Source organism: Oryzias latipes, chromosome 2 (assembly GCF_002234675.1).
Source record: "Oryzias latipes chromosome 2, ASM223467v1".
NCBI lineage: Eukaryota > Metazoa > Chordata > Actinopteri > Beloniformes > Adrianichthyidae > Oryzias > Oryzias latipes.
Genome location: NC_019860.2, coordinates 10,327,017 through 10,343,964, shown reverse-complemented (window position 1 = coordinate 10,343,964; position 16,948 = coordinate 10,327,017). Strand labels below are relative to the sequence as shown.

The following is a 16,948-nucleotide window of genomic DNA, read 5'->3' as shown; positions in this document are numbered from 1 at the left end:
TTTTTGTCTGGTTTTATTCTGAAAAGAAAGATCGAAATAAAGAGGAGAAACAGCGCCTCCATCGGACACGTTTGTGGTCGTTGGCGGTACTGCTGGCGGAAGTGCTCGCACCTGTTGATGAGAATAGGCGTCTTCCAGTTAGACTTCAGTTCCGTCTCAGAGCACCTGTCGCACCTGAAAACACCTGAGACTCTCGCGGAACTTGCTCGGAGAAGCGGCAGCTGTGTCCGGCGGACGGAGTGGGGTTTATGGATAAACTGAAGCGGGTCCTGAGCGGGCAGGATGAAGGCAGTACGGACGGAGGCGGCATTTTGGAGGTGATCTATTTATAGCTGTTAGCTAGTTAGCCAAATGCGAGGTAGTTTAAAACCGCAAAGCTAAAGGGATAACAGTTATCCCTTTAGCTTTGCGGTCATAACTCAGACACATTTAGACCAACACGAAATGCTACTATTAGATGCTGTAAAGTTCGCATTTTATAAGTTTATTTTTTAATATTTATGTTTTTGTAACAAGACAGCTATAAACCAATAAGCTCAGGTAAGAAGAGGATGATCATGCTCTACAGCCACAATACATCCTTTAGTTTTATTTTTTTTAATTTTTTGCTTTTAAACCGTTTTCACCTATTTATTCTAAAGTTTGACTTTACAACCTTTAGTTCCTCGTTCACATTCATGGAGCTGAGATAAAAAACAAAAAAAACTTTGTTGATTATGTTGATTTTAACAGGGTAAGAGTCTGCATGGTTTTTTATGCTTTTATTTTGGAATTGGTTTGGGTAAAAGTGTTTGCTCCAAGTAAAATGTAACATTGCTACATGTTTTTTAATTAATTAATCAGTAAAAAGGTTTGGTGGGGATGACGTTGATGATGACGCTTTTTGCAGGCGTCCACGTTGGCGTGGGGCACCAGGATGAAGGGCTTCATCATCTGCTTTGTTTTGGGAACACTGTTATCCATCTTGGTAAGCCATTCTTTTTCTATAGTTGTACCTTTCATTTTATGTCTGTCCTTTAATTAATGGTGACAAATGGCTTCTTTCTCCTTCATGACTTTCTAAATTTTTCTATGTTTTTCTAACTTTCTGCTTATTTTGTCCGGCAAGTCTGTTGTTTCCATGGAAACATGACCTTTCTTTTCTTCTTGGCTTTTCTGGGCTGTCCAGTTTCAGAGTAAGTTTCTTCCCTCTTTTAGTTTTTGTTTGTTTCCATAGTTGTTTCATTTTTTTTCCCTGTAGTTCCCATATTTGCATGTCTGTTTCTTTGACTGCCTGTCTTTTTAAAAAAAAAATATGTTTAGGGTACATGTTTGCTGTGGATCCCGGGCTTTGGACTTACTGTTTTCGCTGTCCTCTACAGTGTGGGAAACATCAGCGCTCTGGCCAGGTACCAACAAAATCACCAAATCATAGATCTTAGCATGTTTAGTGTTCCCTCGTTTATCGTAGAAGTTACGTTCTAAAAGTAACCCATAACAGAGAAAATCTGCAAACTAAGGCTGTATTACAACTCACTGCACACTATATACAGCTTTCCCAGACAAACATTTTCACACTGTTCTTTCTTCTTTAAACCCTCAAAGTTCAGACCTTTATAGAATAATAAGTTTGGCATTATGGGATGAAAACAAAAAATCTGATCTCGAATATTTATATAGATTTAGCAAAGCTAAAGCGCATTCTAGACAGGAGACAAGCCATGGAAGAGATTGATTGACAATGGTCTATAGCCAATCACGACGCAAAACACAATGCACTGCTTATAAGAGAAAAAAAAAAAAAGCACGCCAACTCGTAATTAAAAAGAGTCAATGAAGCCGCGATATAGCGAAGGACCACTGTATTTTTTTTGCATAGTCAAAAATAGAGTAAAAATCGTGGGTCATGTTACTATGAAAAATAGCCATCATGATCAAAATGATACTCGCCTGATTTAATTCAACTTTATGGTCGTGCTGTTAAGTTCAGGTCTTCAAACTCCCAAAGATGTGTGAGTCTTCTTCCCGTTCCAACTGTATAAAAATGTTTTTTTTGAAAGTTTAACTAAAAAGAAAAGACAAACAAAAACATAAATGTAATTACCAGCCTGTGCAAACACAAATGAAAGGTTGCATTGCTGTAATATACTAAGAGCTTATTACAAAAACGCAGCACAGTGGCCCACATTTCAAATCAAATCAATCTTTACTTATAAAGCACTTTTCATACATAACAAAGTGATTCACACCAAAACAAAAGAAATGCCCCCAACACAACAGAACCCCTAACCCCTTTCACACCTCCTACCACCTTAACCCAGGGTTATAAACACTTGGGAAAGAGGCTGAGTGCAGAAAAAGTTTATAGGTGAAAAGCAATAAACAGTAAACCATAAAATAAAGAATATTGAAATGAATTAATAATAGTCTAGTGTATAATCTTAAAACATGAGAAAGTGTATGAATTAATAAATACAACGTAAATAAAACTATTCAAATAATGACATTTTCTAAAAGCCAGGTTAAACAGCATTAACCTGGCATTAATAAAGCATTAATGTTTCTCCAGCAGACTGTTCCACAAACGAGAGCCATAGTGCTGAAAAGATGCCTCTTCGTAGGTTTTGGCTTTTACAGTCGGGAAGGGTTACAAGACCAGACAGGTACCAGTAAGGATGTCAGAGTCCAAGTCCGAGGAAGACCAGTGCCAGTGGATCTCAGCGTCTGCTAGGGTTTATATTTAACTAAAAGATCTGACAAATAGTAGCAAGACTGTTAAGACATTTAAAAACTATTAAAAGTATCTTAAAATCTGTCCTGAAGCATATGCCGGGATTTTAAAATTGGGGAGATTTGAGATTTGAGCTCCTATTCTTGGTGAGAACTTGTGCACCGGAATTCTTAAGGCTATTTTTTGGAAGAACAGCTAGCAGGGTGTTACAATAATCAATTCTACTGATGATGAACGCATGCATTAGCATCTCCATATTGGCAAGAGAGATGTGGGCGGACCCTAGCCAGATTTCTAAGTTGATAAAAGCCAGTTTTAATCACTTGCTTAATGTATGGGATAAAAATGAGCTTGGAGTCAAAATCAGGTTTTTGAATAACTTCATGAAAATTCTTTTAGTTTCAAAAACTCCTGGCTTCAGGACAAATAACTAAGGTTGTATTCAGACATGCATTTGGTCCGCTTAAAGTGAACTAGAGTTTGTTTCCCCCGATAACCTGGAATAAGAATTTAGCAGACCCTGGTCCGGGACCAGGAACTGCTCTGACCCATCTTTGGAGGTGGTCTCAGTTTACTTCCAACCGTAATGAGCTTCTGTTCGCTCTGAGATTCCTCTTCTTGCCAGTAACTGCCCTGCAGCACGCCTCCACCGGACAGTAAAAGCGAGTTAAGTGTTAAGCTTCATGTTGATACAGACGTTCAAAATTTATGAGCAAAGTTTGAAAGAACTCAAAGCTCAGGCCTTCCATACTTTGTGCCTCTAGTTCAGGGGTGGCGAACATGCGACTCTCGGCCAATAAGCATGCGGCTCTTTGCGTCTCTATATACTGTGCCTCATTTCATATTTTTTTCCCTCTTAAACCACACTCGCATCCATCAGAGGGTATTAAAAACAAAAAATAAATAATCTGCAATTCAGAGTATAAAGATAAAGAAGATAAATGGACTGTGAACCTGGACAGAAGGGGTACGAATAGTTCCTTAGTGCAGCCAGTTACCCGGCAGCTTAGCGCTTGTTTGGTTGCCACATTGATGTATATCAGGGCTCCAGACTAACTTTTTTCACTAGGAGCACAGTGGCCCCTAACTGAAAATTTTAGGGGCACAACCAGAAAATTTAGGGGCGCATACAGTAAATCAACATTCTGACCAAATCTACTAATTTCCACTGTATTACTAATAAATACTTTAATAATAGATGCAGAAATTACAATGTGCTGTTTCAAATTCAATGTCACATTTTATTCTGCACTTTTGAAGATGCAACAAGAAGGTAAACTGACATCACCATCGCTGTCATGACAGTACAAATAGTAAAGAAAACGGATGGAAATTTATCTTTGTGACACCAAATAGGTGCAGCCAAGATGCACAATAAGCATGTTTGAGATCACCCAGGTGAACTCAACGCTGCACAGATCACCTGGTGTATGACATATATTTTTGTTTTTGCTCCAACATCAACTGTCAATCAAAACAAAAATATCACGAGAAAGGGGTGAGAGCAAGGGGCAAACCTACCCGAACACAGCTGGAAACTGAACTGACTGAAAGCTGCCCTACAGACTACAAAACAATGCATTATGGGACATGTGTCCTGATGGTTTTTGTAGTGGATCCCGCGGGGCGGTGTGCTGCCGTAACCCGTTTGATGCACCGCTGTAACCGTAACCAAAACCTAAACCTTCCTCCAGTTCTGTGCGGCCCAGAGAAAAGTTCAGCACGATCTGCATGTATTTAGAAAATTACGAGCGAATAAATACGTTCTAAAGAAAAGTAAGGAACTCCTTAATGTGGTCCGGGGAGGGGGCTGTCAGGTTTCCTGCTTTCAAACCCTGTCATTGGCCCCCCAAGAGTCATTTACCCCACTGTGATTGGTTGGTCAGCTCCGCGCACGACAATGAAAAAGTGTCATTCATACAAACTGGCGGCCTGCAGTAACATTAAACTTTCATATTAAGGCGGGGGCCGCAAAATATCATCTTGGAGACTGCAAATAGCCCGCGGGCCGCGAGTTTGAGACCCCCTGCTGTACACTCTGGCACTGGTACACTAGCTGCAGGTCGGAAGAACGAATCAATAGTTCGCTTCCTCATAGCTCAGACGCACATATCAGGTTGTGATGATATTTGTCTCCGTTTCCTTCCCACAGATGTTTACGCGCACTCGATTATCTCTAGGCCCCTCCCCCTACACGCATTTTAGCCACTCACAGTGGCTGTCCCTTTTCTTCTCACACGCAGTGGCCGCCTCACAGACAGGCATCACGCGAGAGTGCACGTGCTCGCGTTTCATGGTTATGTGCGCGAGTGTGTGCGTCTGCGTGCGTGTGGGCTTGCGTTTCATTGATTATTTCATTGATCATTGACGTGCCCCTTCCACGTTTAATGTATAAAAAAATACGAAGGGTGGGGGAGGCAAATTTACTGGTCGCACATGTGCGACTGGATGTAAAATTCAGTCGCACACTCTCAAATTTTGGTCGCAAAATGCGACCAATTGCTCGCAGTCTGGAGCCCTGTATATGATAAGTCATTGCAATGTATTCATATTCCCTTTATTTTTAAGCTTTTCATACAAAAGGCAATCATTAATTGAATTAAAAAGTTATAAAAGCAAAGTTTTTTAATCAAGTTTCAAAATAAATTTATGCTACACATAACTGAAATGTAATGTATTTAATGTGTTTATTGTGAATATGAATGACTTAGACACCAGAAGGATGCTCTGTCCAGATGTTTGTGTATTTGCTGGTGAAAGTGTCATTGAAAGAGGAATGTTGAGATAGAAAGCAGTTAAATGCTGTTGGATGAACGGTGAAATATTCAGTTTTTGTCATCGTAAATCTGACTTCAAAAGAGTCAGTGGCTGACCAGCATCAATCTCACCGCCCGTCACTGAGTAGTTGTGTGTGTCAGAGAGAGGCAGAGAAAAGAGTGAGATAGAGAGAGAGTGTATGTGTCGGTGTGTGTGTGCATGTGTATAAGATGAGAGGGAGGTACCTGTGTGTGTGGAGGGGGTATCTGACCTCCAGGTTAGTCGCTGTGTTCACTCTGGCTAAGCTGCATTTGATGTGTGTATTGAGGGTGGACACTTTCCTTCAAATAATCACAAGTACAACAACACTTGCTGTTGTTTTGTAGGGAGAGGAGTGTGTTATGGAAAATAATACGGCTTTCATTGCGTGTTTGTGTGTGTGCGTCTTGGCAGGTCAGTGTGTGGTGTGGTTCTTGATGTCAAACTTGTTTGCCACCCCTGATCTAGTTGCTCTGCCTAGCCATTGTAATTCCTGACCAATGAGTGAAGAAATCTTTAGTCACATGGTTTTGTATTTACCAGCTTTAGTCCTGAACAGGATAGTCCCCTTGTCGGCAGTCTGAATACAAGCAAACACAAGGTTCAGGTCTCGATCCGGACCAAATGAAGCGGACTGGGTCCAGACCAACAGATTTTTCCAATGAACCAGTCCATATCCCCTTAAATTTGACAGTTGTCATCATATTTACTCTTACATTGATGTTGTTGCTGGATTTTAGTGTTAATACTTGCAAATTTTCCTCTTTCCTGCCACCTCCTGGCTCTTGTTTGGTCTTATTTGGTTTTCAGTCTATGTGACTGGGATGATTTCCCCACATATTCCACAGGTTGTTGAGCTACTTTTGAAATGACGGCTCCAAGAGATCGACCAACAAATATAAAAATTCCCTTCTCACCCTCCGTGGGTGGGTTCTCTTGCCTGCGCGGGTGAGGGTCCTGCGCAGTATCTTTGTCATTGTCACTTGATGCTGAACACTGGTCTTTCTGAAGTTTAGGAGGAAGTAAAACTCCATACCTGCTAGTGGAGTGGAGGGCTAAGTATAGTTGAACACGCATGCACATTGACGCATCAGAGGATGTTCCATTGGTCACTCTAATTGTCAATCAAGTGAAGTCAAGAAGGATGACTGACTGATGGCAGTTTTTTTTTTAAATGTTTCCTTTTTATTTTTTTTCTGATGGCCTCTGAGCTACCTACACATCCTGGTCAATCGTACTTGACGTATTGGGTGGGGCTGGGTATCACCAATAATTTCCAGAATCTATTATATTCACCAGACCCGAATCCATTCAATTCACGATTATTTTGATCCATTCGATTCAATTTTGAATTGACATGGTTTACTTATTTAGATATATTTGTATGGAAATTCAATAGTAATCGATATATAATTAAAGATGTTCATATTAATCTGAAATGGTTCACAGACCCTCAAATAAAAAATAAAATAAAATAAATATTTTAAAGGCTTAATACTGGCTCATTTTACAAAAATAAATGGCTGGCGTTTCAGTTTGGCCACTAGGTGGAGCTCGCGTTATAGCATTACAGTTAGTTCCAGAAAATTTGAGCAAAGAAAAAAAAGAGCAGCCAAAATGCACAACAAGCGTGTTTGAGATCACGCAGGTGGACCCAACGCTGCGCAGATCACCTGGTGTAAGACATGTATTTTTGTTTTTGCTCCAACATCACCTGTCAATCATCACAAAAATATCATGAGAAAGGGGCGGGAGCAAGGTGCCATCCTGAGCGAACACAGCTGGAAATTTAGTACTGCGCTGACCGCAAGCTGCCCTGATGACTACAAAACAATGCATTATGGGAAACGTGTCCTGACAGTTTTTGTAGTTGAGTGATCAATTAAAATGATTTAAAAAAACCTATTGATAAAAAAAGGCTACATACATTACAAAATATTAAACTAAATAGAAAAGATATAATAGCACAGATTCTAAGGGGGAGAGGCAGATTAAAACTAAATTGAATGTTAAGGACAATTCCAACTTCCTGTTCTCCTTCATCTCACCGCCTTTCCCCGCCTACAGCTCCCTGGTCATGTTAACGATCAAGGCGAGGCGTTGGTTCATCTCAAATACGTCCATCGTTGCATTTTCCCCACGTATTTTAAGTGTCTAAGACTAAATCTTGTTGTTGCTCGCACGTGTTTAGTGTTAAAGCTCCGTTAGCTGTCACGCATGTAGGTGTGGGACATTTATTCTCCTTAGCTGGCCCATCTCCTGGGGGAGCGGTGGGCTGCAGTCAGAGCTGCACGAAAACCGTTTGGTTGGGGTTAAGACGACGACGCCGCCGCCGCGGCGACAACGCCGCCGCCGCCGCCGCGCGCAACCATAACCATAACCTCAACCTTCCTCTGGATATGTGCGACCCAGAAACAAGTTCAGCACGGACTGCATGTATGTATGGATGCATCTCCATCCATGCGCAACCTCCCAAATGGATAAATAAAGTTGTCTATCTATCTGTATTTAGAAAATTACGAACGAATAAATATGTAAAAAAAAAGTAAGAAAGTCCTTAATGTGTTCTGGGGAGGGGGCTGTCAGGTGTCCTGCCTTAAATGTTCCCCTGCTTTCAAGCCAGGTCATTGTCACACCCCCAAGAGTCATATACCCCACTGTGATTGGTTGGTTCGTCAGCTCCGCGCACAACACTGAAAAAGTGTCATTAGTGTGTCATCGGGGAAAACCCGCGGGGGTGGACTGTGTATCTACATCCACAAAGGCTGGTGTACGAACTGCACAGTGGTGAACAGCCACTGCTCCGAGGCGATAGAGCATATGACTGTTAAATGCCGGCCACACTATCTGCCTCGTGAGTTTACGGCGGTGTTTATCATGGCTGTTTACATCCCGCCGGGCGCTAACGCTAATGCTAATGCTAACGAAGCGCTAACGGAGCTACACAATAACATCAGCTCGCTCCAGCACAGGCACCCGGAGGCTTTTTACGTGGTTGCAGGGGACTTCAACCATGTAAACCTGACAGACACTCTGCCCAAGTTCCACCAGCACATCAACTTTCCAACACGCGGAAATAATATTCTGGACTGTGTCTACACCAACAAAAAAGACGCATACAGAGCTGTCCCCCATCCTCATTTGGGTTTTTCAGACCACATAGCAATCATGCTGGTCCCTGTTTACCGCCCTCTCCTCAGACGACAGACACCAAGACAGCGGACCATCACAGTGTGGCCTAGTGAGGCTGCATCAGCTCTGCAAGACTGTTTCCAGCACACAGACTGGCAGATCTTCAGGGAGGCAGCTTCGCATGAGGGGGAGGTGGACCTGGAGGATTATGCATCAGGAGTCCTCGGGTACATCAGTAAGTGCACGGAGGATGTCACCAGCACCAGGACTGTAACGGACTACCCCAACCAGAAACCCTGGCTGAACGCAGAGGTGCGGGCTCAGCTGAAACACAGGAATGCTGCGTTCCAGTCAGGTGACAAGGTGGCACTCAGAGCAGCAAGAAGGGAGCTGCATGCTGGGGTGAGGAGGGCCAAGGCCGCCTATGCTCAGAGGATTCAGGGACACCTCGGAGTATGTGGAAGGGCATTAAGTGCATCACAGACTACAACACCAGAGATGCACAATACCCTGAGGACCACTCTCTACAAGACACACTCAACCTCTTCTACTCCCGCTTTGAGGACTCCAACGCCGCCCCTCCCAGCACCAGACTCACCATCCCACCTGGCGAAGAGCCTTTCAGCGTGACGCCCGCTGAGGTAAGGAGGACCCTCCAGAGGATCAACCCTCACAAAGCTGCTGGACCCGACAACATCCCTGGACGGGTGCTGAAGGACTGTGCACACCAGCTCACAGAGGTGCTGACAGACATCTTCAACACCTCCCTGATGCAGGCAGTGGTCCCCACCTGCCTGAAAACCGCCACCATCATTCCGATACCCAAATCATCCACAGTGACAGGTCTGAATGACTATCGGCCGGTTGCCCTGACACCGATAGTCATGAAATGTTTCGAAAAACTGGTCATGACCCGCATCACGGAATCCATCGATATCACCAAGGACCTGCACCAATACGCATACAGGTCAAACCGATCCACAGAGGACGCCATCTCCTCTGTGGTCCACACAACCCTCACCCACCTAGAGAACAAGAACGCGTACGTTCGACTGCTCTTCATGGACTTCACATCAGCTTTTAACACCATCATCCCGCAGACCCTCACCCAAAAACTACACACACTTGGACTGAACCCCAATCTGTGCAACTGGGTCATGGACTTCCTGACAGACAGACCGCAGTCTGTAAAAATCCGCAACGTCTCCTCCTCCCCGATCACCCTCAGCACGGGCTCCCCCCAGGGCTGTGTGCTGAGCCCCCTCCTGTTCACCCTGCTGACGCACGACTGCACAGCGAGTCACCCCAGCTGTCTGATCGTGAAGTTTGCGGATGACACAGCTGTGGTTGGACGCATCACCAACAACGATGAGTCCGACTACAGGCAGGAGGTGGAACATCTGGAGAGCTGTTGCAGAGACAACAACCTCTGCATCAATGGGAAGAAGACCAAGGAGATGATCGTGGATTTTAGGAAGGACAGATGCCCCCCTCCCCCCATTCACATCGGAGGGGACGCGGTGGAAGTGGTTTCCAGCATTAAGGTATCTGGGCGTGCACATCTCCAGCGACCTCACCTGGAGCACCAACACCTCCTGCCTGGTCAAGAAGGCACACCAGCGCCTTTATTTCCTGAGGAGGCTCAAGCGAGCTGGGATGGGGATCCCAGTCCTGACCTCCTTCTACAGGTGTGTGGTGGAGAGCGTCATGACATCCTGCATCACGGTGTGGCACGGCAGCTGCTCTGCAGCAGAGAGGAAAACTCTGCAACGAGACAAAAGCTGCACAGAGGACTGTGGGCTGCAGCCTGCCGTCCACCACTGACATCTATACAACCAGATGCAGGAAACGAGCCTCCCACATCCTGAAAGACCCCACTCACCCCTCACACCCTCTGTTCTCCCTGCTCCCCTCAGGCAGGAGACTGAGGAGCATGAAGAGCAGGACCACCAGACTGAGGAACAGTTTCTTTCCTGAAGCAGTCAGACTGCTGAACTCCGGTTGATCACTGCACCCCCCCCCCCCCCCCCCCATGGACAACAAGCTAATTCCCAAGTGCAATATCACAGGGCTGTGCAATAATTAACATAATATACTGTGCAATTTGAAAAATACTTCTGTGCAATACTAATCAGGAACCACACCGTGATAGACTGATATCTCACTGACATTATTATTGATATATATTATTTATGTCTGAATGTAAACGGCTGGCCCGGGACCAGAGAGCCTAATTTCGTTTTATCATGATAAAATGACAATAAAGTTTTCCTGATTTCCTGAAAAAACTGGCGGGACGCATTAACATTAAACTTTCATATTGAGGCGGGGGCCGCAAAATATAATCTTGGGGGCCGCAAAAAGCCGGGGGACCACGAGTTTGAGACCCCTGCTCTAGTGTATCGGCAAATATTTCCATCGTCTCAAAAACTTTGCTGCCATTCTGGCAGCCATTTTTGATCCACCACAATGTAATCAACTCTGAATAAATAAATAGGAATATTTTATTCTATTTTGATAAATGGAAACATTGAACTCTAAACACACACACACCCACACACACACGCCCCATTGTGTTGAAACAGACCGAATGTTACAGTTCCTGTGTGCTTCCAGCACCATGTTCCTGATGGGGCCACTGCGGCAAGTAAAGAAAATGTGTGCTAAAGAGCGTGCGCTAGCGACCGTCATCATGCTGGTGAGACCACACACAAATACACACACATGGGTTTTTGTTGGCAACAGAAAAAAAACTCACACTCACTGAACATGTGCGTCTCCACAGGTGTGCCTGGTGTTGACGTTGTGCGCTGCGTTCTGGGTAAGAAAAGTAGCACGTTGTTTTTGGGTTTGTGTCTTTTGTCAGACTCGTATATCCGGAACGTCTGGAGTTCTGATTATTTGTGTGTCTCCACAGTGGAAAAACAAGGGCCTTGCTCTGCTTTTCTGCATTCTGCAGTTTCTGGCCTTCACCTGGTAGAAAAACACACAAACTCACCTAAGTTTTTGTTGAATTTGTGATATTCTGACTGTCGCTGGTGTGTGTTGTAGGTACGGCCTCTCTTACATCCCCTTTGCTAGGTAAGTGCACCTCGAAGACACACGCCCACATCCCATTAAATCAGCTTAGAGACCCTAAAGCAGGATCAGTTTCAGAAAAATTCCTCCAAGATATTTGTTATTCATCAGTTTGTCTGGTTTTCTGAACTATTTGTTTTAACATGACACAAACATTGCTTTACACTCTTTTTTCTTACTTTGTGTTTTAAAGAATCGATCTGTTGAAGTAAATGTTTTATCAAGATGAAGAAAAGGCTAAAATGAAAAGATAAAAATTCTGATGTGCTTATATGTAGAAAAATCAGTGGATCCGATTCTTTAAAAAATCAGACTGATCCGATTGGCGGATTCGTTCTTCATGAAAATACTTGCATTTTTAATGGTTACTGATTACAACATTTCTATGTTTCCTCTCGAAATTTTTGCTTTAATGTTCGGTTTGTGTTTCAGGGATGCCGTCATGAAGTTGTTCTCGCTCTGCATCTGAAGGTAACCCGATGATTCACCAATCCATGCATAGGAAACGGCGGGATGCACGTGAACATGTAATATTTTGTCATTTGAAAAATTCCAAAGCAGATGACATCATCTGTTACACTTCTTTTGATTCATTTCAATTCAACTTGTGGTGAATTCCAATCTGTAATATCGCCTTTAATGTCAATGTTTGTGCTTGTTATCGCATGTGTCTTAATTACTGTACATCGTTTTTATGACTGCAGTTTATTGTTTTATGGTCCAATTGTGTTTAAAAATGCAAAACAATATTTGACTGTTTCATCCATTGACTGTATATGACAACTGGACTGAGTGCCCATAGAAAATAGCTTGCTTTCGGTTCCAACGAAATTGAGTCAATTCAGTCGGCTTTTTTTTTTTTACGATACGGACAAAGCCAGAAACGAGCCAGAAGATGTCAGTGATTGGCACGAGTCAGTTTGAGCCATCATTTCCACGGCAACCACTCTCGCCAATCACGAGCGCAGGGGCCCTTAAAATTTGCTGGCACTCAGTGGCTGGAAGTGAAGTAGTCGCTGCCTATTTTTTGATGACAAACAAAAAATTAATTTAGTACCTCGCAGCAAATAATCCGTTTATGCAGGTTTAGAAATTAACACTCGCCAATGGCCAGCATGGCAAGTAAATGTTTGTGCCAAATTAGCTAGTTTAAATGAGTTTATTAGCCCTCCTTTTGGTGAATTTCTTCAAAGCTCCTCCTCTGCTGTGCCAACGTGAGGTACGCAATACGTGAACGCAACTCCTCCCCCCTCTAAAATCAGCACCTCGCGCCTTTAGGGCCCAGGTGGTAGCCTCTTCCTTTCTCCTCAATATTCTCCAGCTGTAAAAACTTTTGGGCCCCCTGTGAGTGAGCTTGCTGGAACTTCCCACATTTTGAAAGTTCGACGTTAGACCTCATACTTTGAGGCATCTCTTAGGTCGGTTTATAAGTTGAATAACCAACTTACACTACAGAAAAAATATCATGAACAAAATGAGGATTATCTAGAACACGTTATAAAAGGTATCAGAGCCAGAATGGTTATTCTGACGAATAGAATGACTGAGTAATTGCTGTTTCGTTTTCTATGGAAGTCTATGGGATTTTGGCTTCTTGGAACCATCGGGTACTTCCTGTTTGGAACGTGACGGGGGAGTGGGTCACTCAGTCCAGTTCTCATCTAAAGTCAATAGCTTCATTAGAAGGAAACTTGCTCTGTTCGTTCAACCGTTTTGTGATGGAAACAGACTGACTGACTGAAGCTGGTATAAATAATCTCAAAGTTGTTTTATGACGATGAATCATTTCCTCTTTGGTCTCATTATTTCAAAGGTCACTAATCCAGCAGTCTGATCGCTTTTTCATGAACCTCACTTGTGCAGCTATGTTCCAACTTAGTTCGGTTCTTGAACTGTGATGGACTGTACTGTGAAGTTGTTGGCTGAGGCCGGCAGAGTCCTGCTTTCCTTTGGGAAGTTTAGTGTAAATGGTTTCTTCTGCAGGTTAGCGTCTGACTCAAACATTACAGGTAGGCAGAACTTAGAACTGTCTTTATGACTATTTTAATGTTTTTTTGTTACTACATAACTGATGACGCAATAAAGGGTTGGATGGATTTTGTCTGAACACCTATTAAAATGACTGTTAAACTAAAAACAATATTATACATGAATGATGTTTGTACCTGAAGCTGGTTTTTTTTGTTATTTATTTTCTGAGTTTCTTGAATTTCCTGAGTTATTTTACTAAAACTGTTTAGTTAGTACGTTTTATTTGTATAGTACCTTTGACAGATAAAATCTCAAAGCGCTGAACAGTAAAAACCATGAAATACAGTAAAAACACATAAACAATCAATTAAATATGATGTAAAACGAGACTAAATTGAAGAAAATAAACGTAGAATAGAAATAACAATGAAACCAGTCGGGTAAAAGCATTTTTGAATAAAAGTGTCTTCAGTTGACTTTTAAAAGAATCAACAGTGTCGGCCACATGAAGGGACAGAGGGAGGGTTTGGGGGCTATTGCCTGGAAAGACCGGCCACCTCTGGTTTTGTATTTAGTCTAAAAAATCTTTAAAAGATTTTGATCCGAGGATCGGAGGGCACGGCCGGAAGCGTAGGGATGCTCTAAAACATTCTCACTCCCCTCCCTGTGTATTTCTTTCTTCTTTTTTTTTTTGTTCTTTATTGAATCAATAATTTTATCATTTTTTTTAAAGCAGACAATTTCAGCTCCAGTGTTTCACTATTATCCTGGTCACTCCCAAAGAGAACCTCAGCATCTTCATCTCTGCGACCTCCAGCTCTACTTCCTGTCTTTTCTGAAGTTCCACAGTCTCTAGGCAAATCAGCATGGCTGACCTCACCACAGTTTTCTACACTTTTCCTTTCATTTGAACCAAAACTCTTCTATTACACGTCACACTTTTCTCCACCCATTCCAACCTGCCTCACTCGCTTGTTCTCTTCTGTTCCCCACTCTCCATTCCTCTGGACTGTTGAGCCCTAGATACTTCAAATCCTTCACCTTCTTTATCTTTTCTCCCTGTAACCTTATTCTTCCACTTGGGTACCTCTCATTCATACAAATGAAGTCTTTCTTACTGTGGCTAACCTTCATTCATCTCATTTGAAGGGCAAACCTCCACCTCTCTAGCTTTTTCTTCTACCTGTACCCTGCTCCCACTACAAATTATAGTATCGTCTGCAAACATGGTGATTCCTGTATAACCTCATCCGTCAGCCTGTCCATCACCATTGCAGACAGGAAGGGGCTCAAACCACTAAAGAAGGGAATATTTCACTTTGTTAAACGTGATTTACTGGTATGTTGCTAGCTGCTCATAAGGAAAAAGAAGAGTTTACGTAACTGTAAAAAAAAAAATCAAGACTAAAAACAAGTTGAGAAAATGTGCTACAAAACTGATTTATTTAAAAGTCCTTTTTTGATGGCACTTCAAAGCCAATTTTTTTCAAACGTTTTACTCTGAAGAATTATTCATTTACAATTTGAGGTTTGACATAAAAACAAATCATTTTAACACGAGAAAGATATGAATAATTTTATTAACAAAATCAAAAAGCTGTATTATTACGAAATAAAGGGGAATAACAATCAAAAAATCTTTTACATGTTTTTGTGTAATTCTACAGTGGTTGAAATGTTTGTTTTCATTCATTTTCTGGGGTCAGTGCCTTAATAATTGAACAGATTTACTGTACATTTCAAGCTTGAATTGAAAATAGTTTCTTATAATAAAACACTACTATTTGTCAGTCACCTACGCTGTTGTTTAATTTTGTTTTGTACTTATAAGAAACTTTCCTCTATTTTTATTTTTGCATTTTCCAACTTTTTTAACCTATATTTTAGCAAGAAGCCTCATTGAGGGGAGATCTCCTTTTCAATAGAGGCTTGCAACGAAAGGCATCATCACAATATTGATTTCTTTCTTTTTTAATCAGCATGCCTCGATGTGTGTCTGTAACTATTAAAGTTCCTTTTTTCCATATAAAAAACTTCATCTGTACTCAAAACTTTCAGACATGTAGGTAAAAAAAGCAGTTTTTTGCTGTTATTAAATCTTTTACGTTTCTTTCTCTGTTCTAAATTTTTGCCCTAAGCATATTTTCTTCCACATAGTCTGCGGTAAACTTATGCTTATATGAGACTGTTCATCCTTTCGACACCAAGGGGTTGCCGTGGCAAATCCCCCTTTCCTCTGCATTTACCCAGGCTAGGGACGTGCACATAATCCATTCTTTTTAACCTCATCCCTTTTCCCATAAACCTTTAAAAATGGTCACTTTTTTACGGTCACAGTTTTGCAAACAAAAAGTGAGTTGTGATGTGACACAGTGTGGTCTGGAATCTTGAGTAGGACACCCCCCCCCCCCACCTTCACACCTTCACACACACACGGCTGATGTTCCAAGTGAGTCTCGTCAGATTCCCACCTTCAAATTCCGGCTGTAGGTCCTTAGTGATTGGAGGGGTCATCATGCTGGCGTGGCGAAGGAGCAACTTCTGTGACCTTCTTCCCCCTTCTCCAGTTGGGCTGCGTTTGCGTGTCACCTGCTCCGCTGTTTACCCACCTCGCTGCTCTCCCACTCTTTATGACGGTTAAGTCTCTAAAGCCGGTAATCTCTACGGTCCACCGCCGGCTGATTAAAACACACACACACTCTTCTCTGTGAGCCCAACTGTGGATCGAATGTCCTCAGAGTGTCTTTCCAGATGTTTCCCACCTGGATTTGACCTATTCTCTATTTCACGCTGATCTGAAGCGCTTATGGTGTTTTTGGTCAACACTCTGATGTGACATTTAAACCTGTGGGAGGAGGTAATGGCTCCACGAAGTCGATTGTGAGTCTGCGCCGAATCCTCAGACCAGTTTAGGCTTTAACTTTCAAAAACAATAACAAACCACACACAGAGCTTAATGTATATGTCCAGATGATCTGGGGCCTCATTTATAAAACTTTGTGTAGGATTTGCGTCAGAAGTGGCGTACGGATGAAACATAGGACGTGCGTACGCACAGAAATATTTGGATTTATAAAACTGTGCGCACGCACATCCTACGCATCTTTCCCTTAATAAATCACAACCAATTCTAAATGCAGCGCAGCTTTTGCGGCTTCATGACACGCCCATAGTTGCCCATAAATATTCGGTGTCACCGTTTCTCATTTCACCCGTTTTTGTGCGTACGCCTGGGTCAGAGCTTGAGTGAAGGACTGCACA

General features: G+C 42.6%; 1 protein-coding gene across 1 annotated transcript; it reads left to right on the top strand.

Moving 5' to 3' along the window:
* The first annotated feature begins 12 nt into the window (after window positions 1-12).
* Window positions 13-15,481, top strand: LOC101155498 (vesicle transport protein SFT2B). Its single transcript, XM_004066452.4, has 8 exons — window positions 13-317; window positions 890-967; window positions 1,303-1,388; window positions 11,255-11,336; window positions 11,424-11,459; window positions 11,556-11,614; window positions 11,690-11,719; window positions 12,149-15,481. Exons 1-8 carry the CDS (start codon window positions 249-251, stop codon window positions 12,183-12,185), a joined length of 477 nt encoding a protein of 158 aa, XP_004066500.1. The 5' UTR covers window positions 13-248; the 3' UTR covers window positions 12,186-15,481.
* The last annotated feature ends 1,467 nt before the right edge of the window (window positions 15,482-16,948 follow it).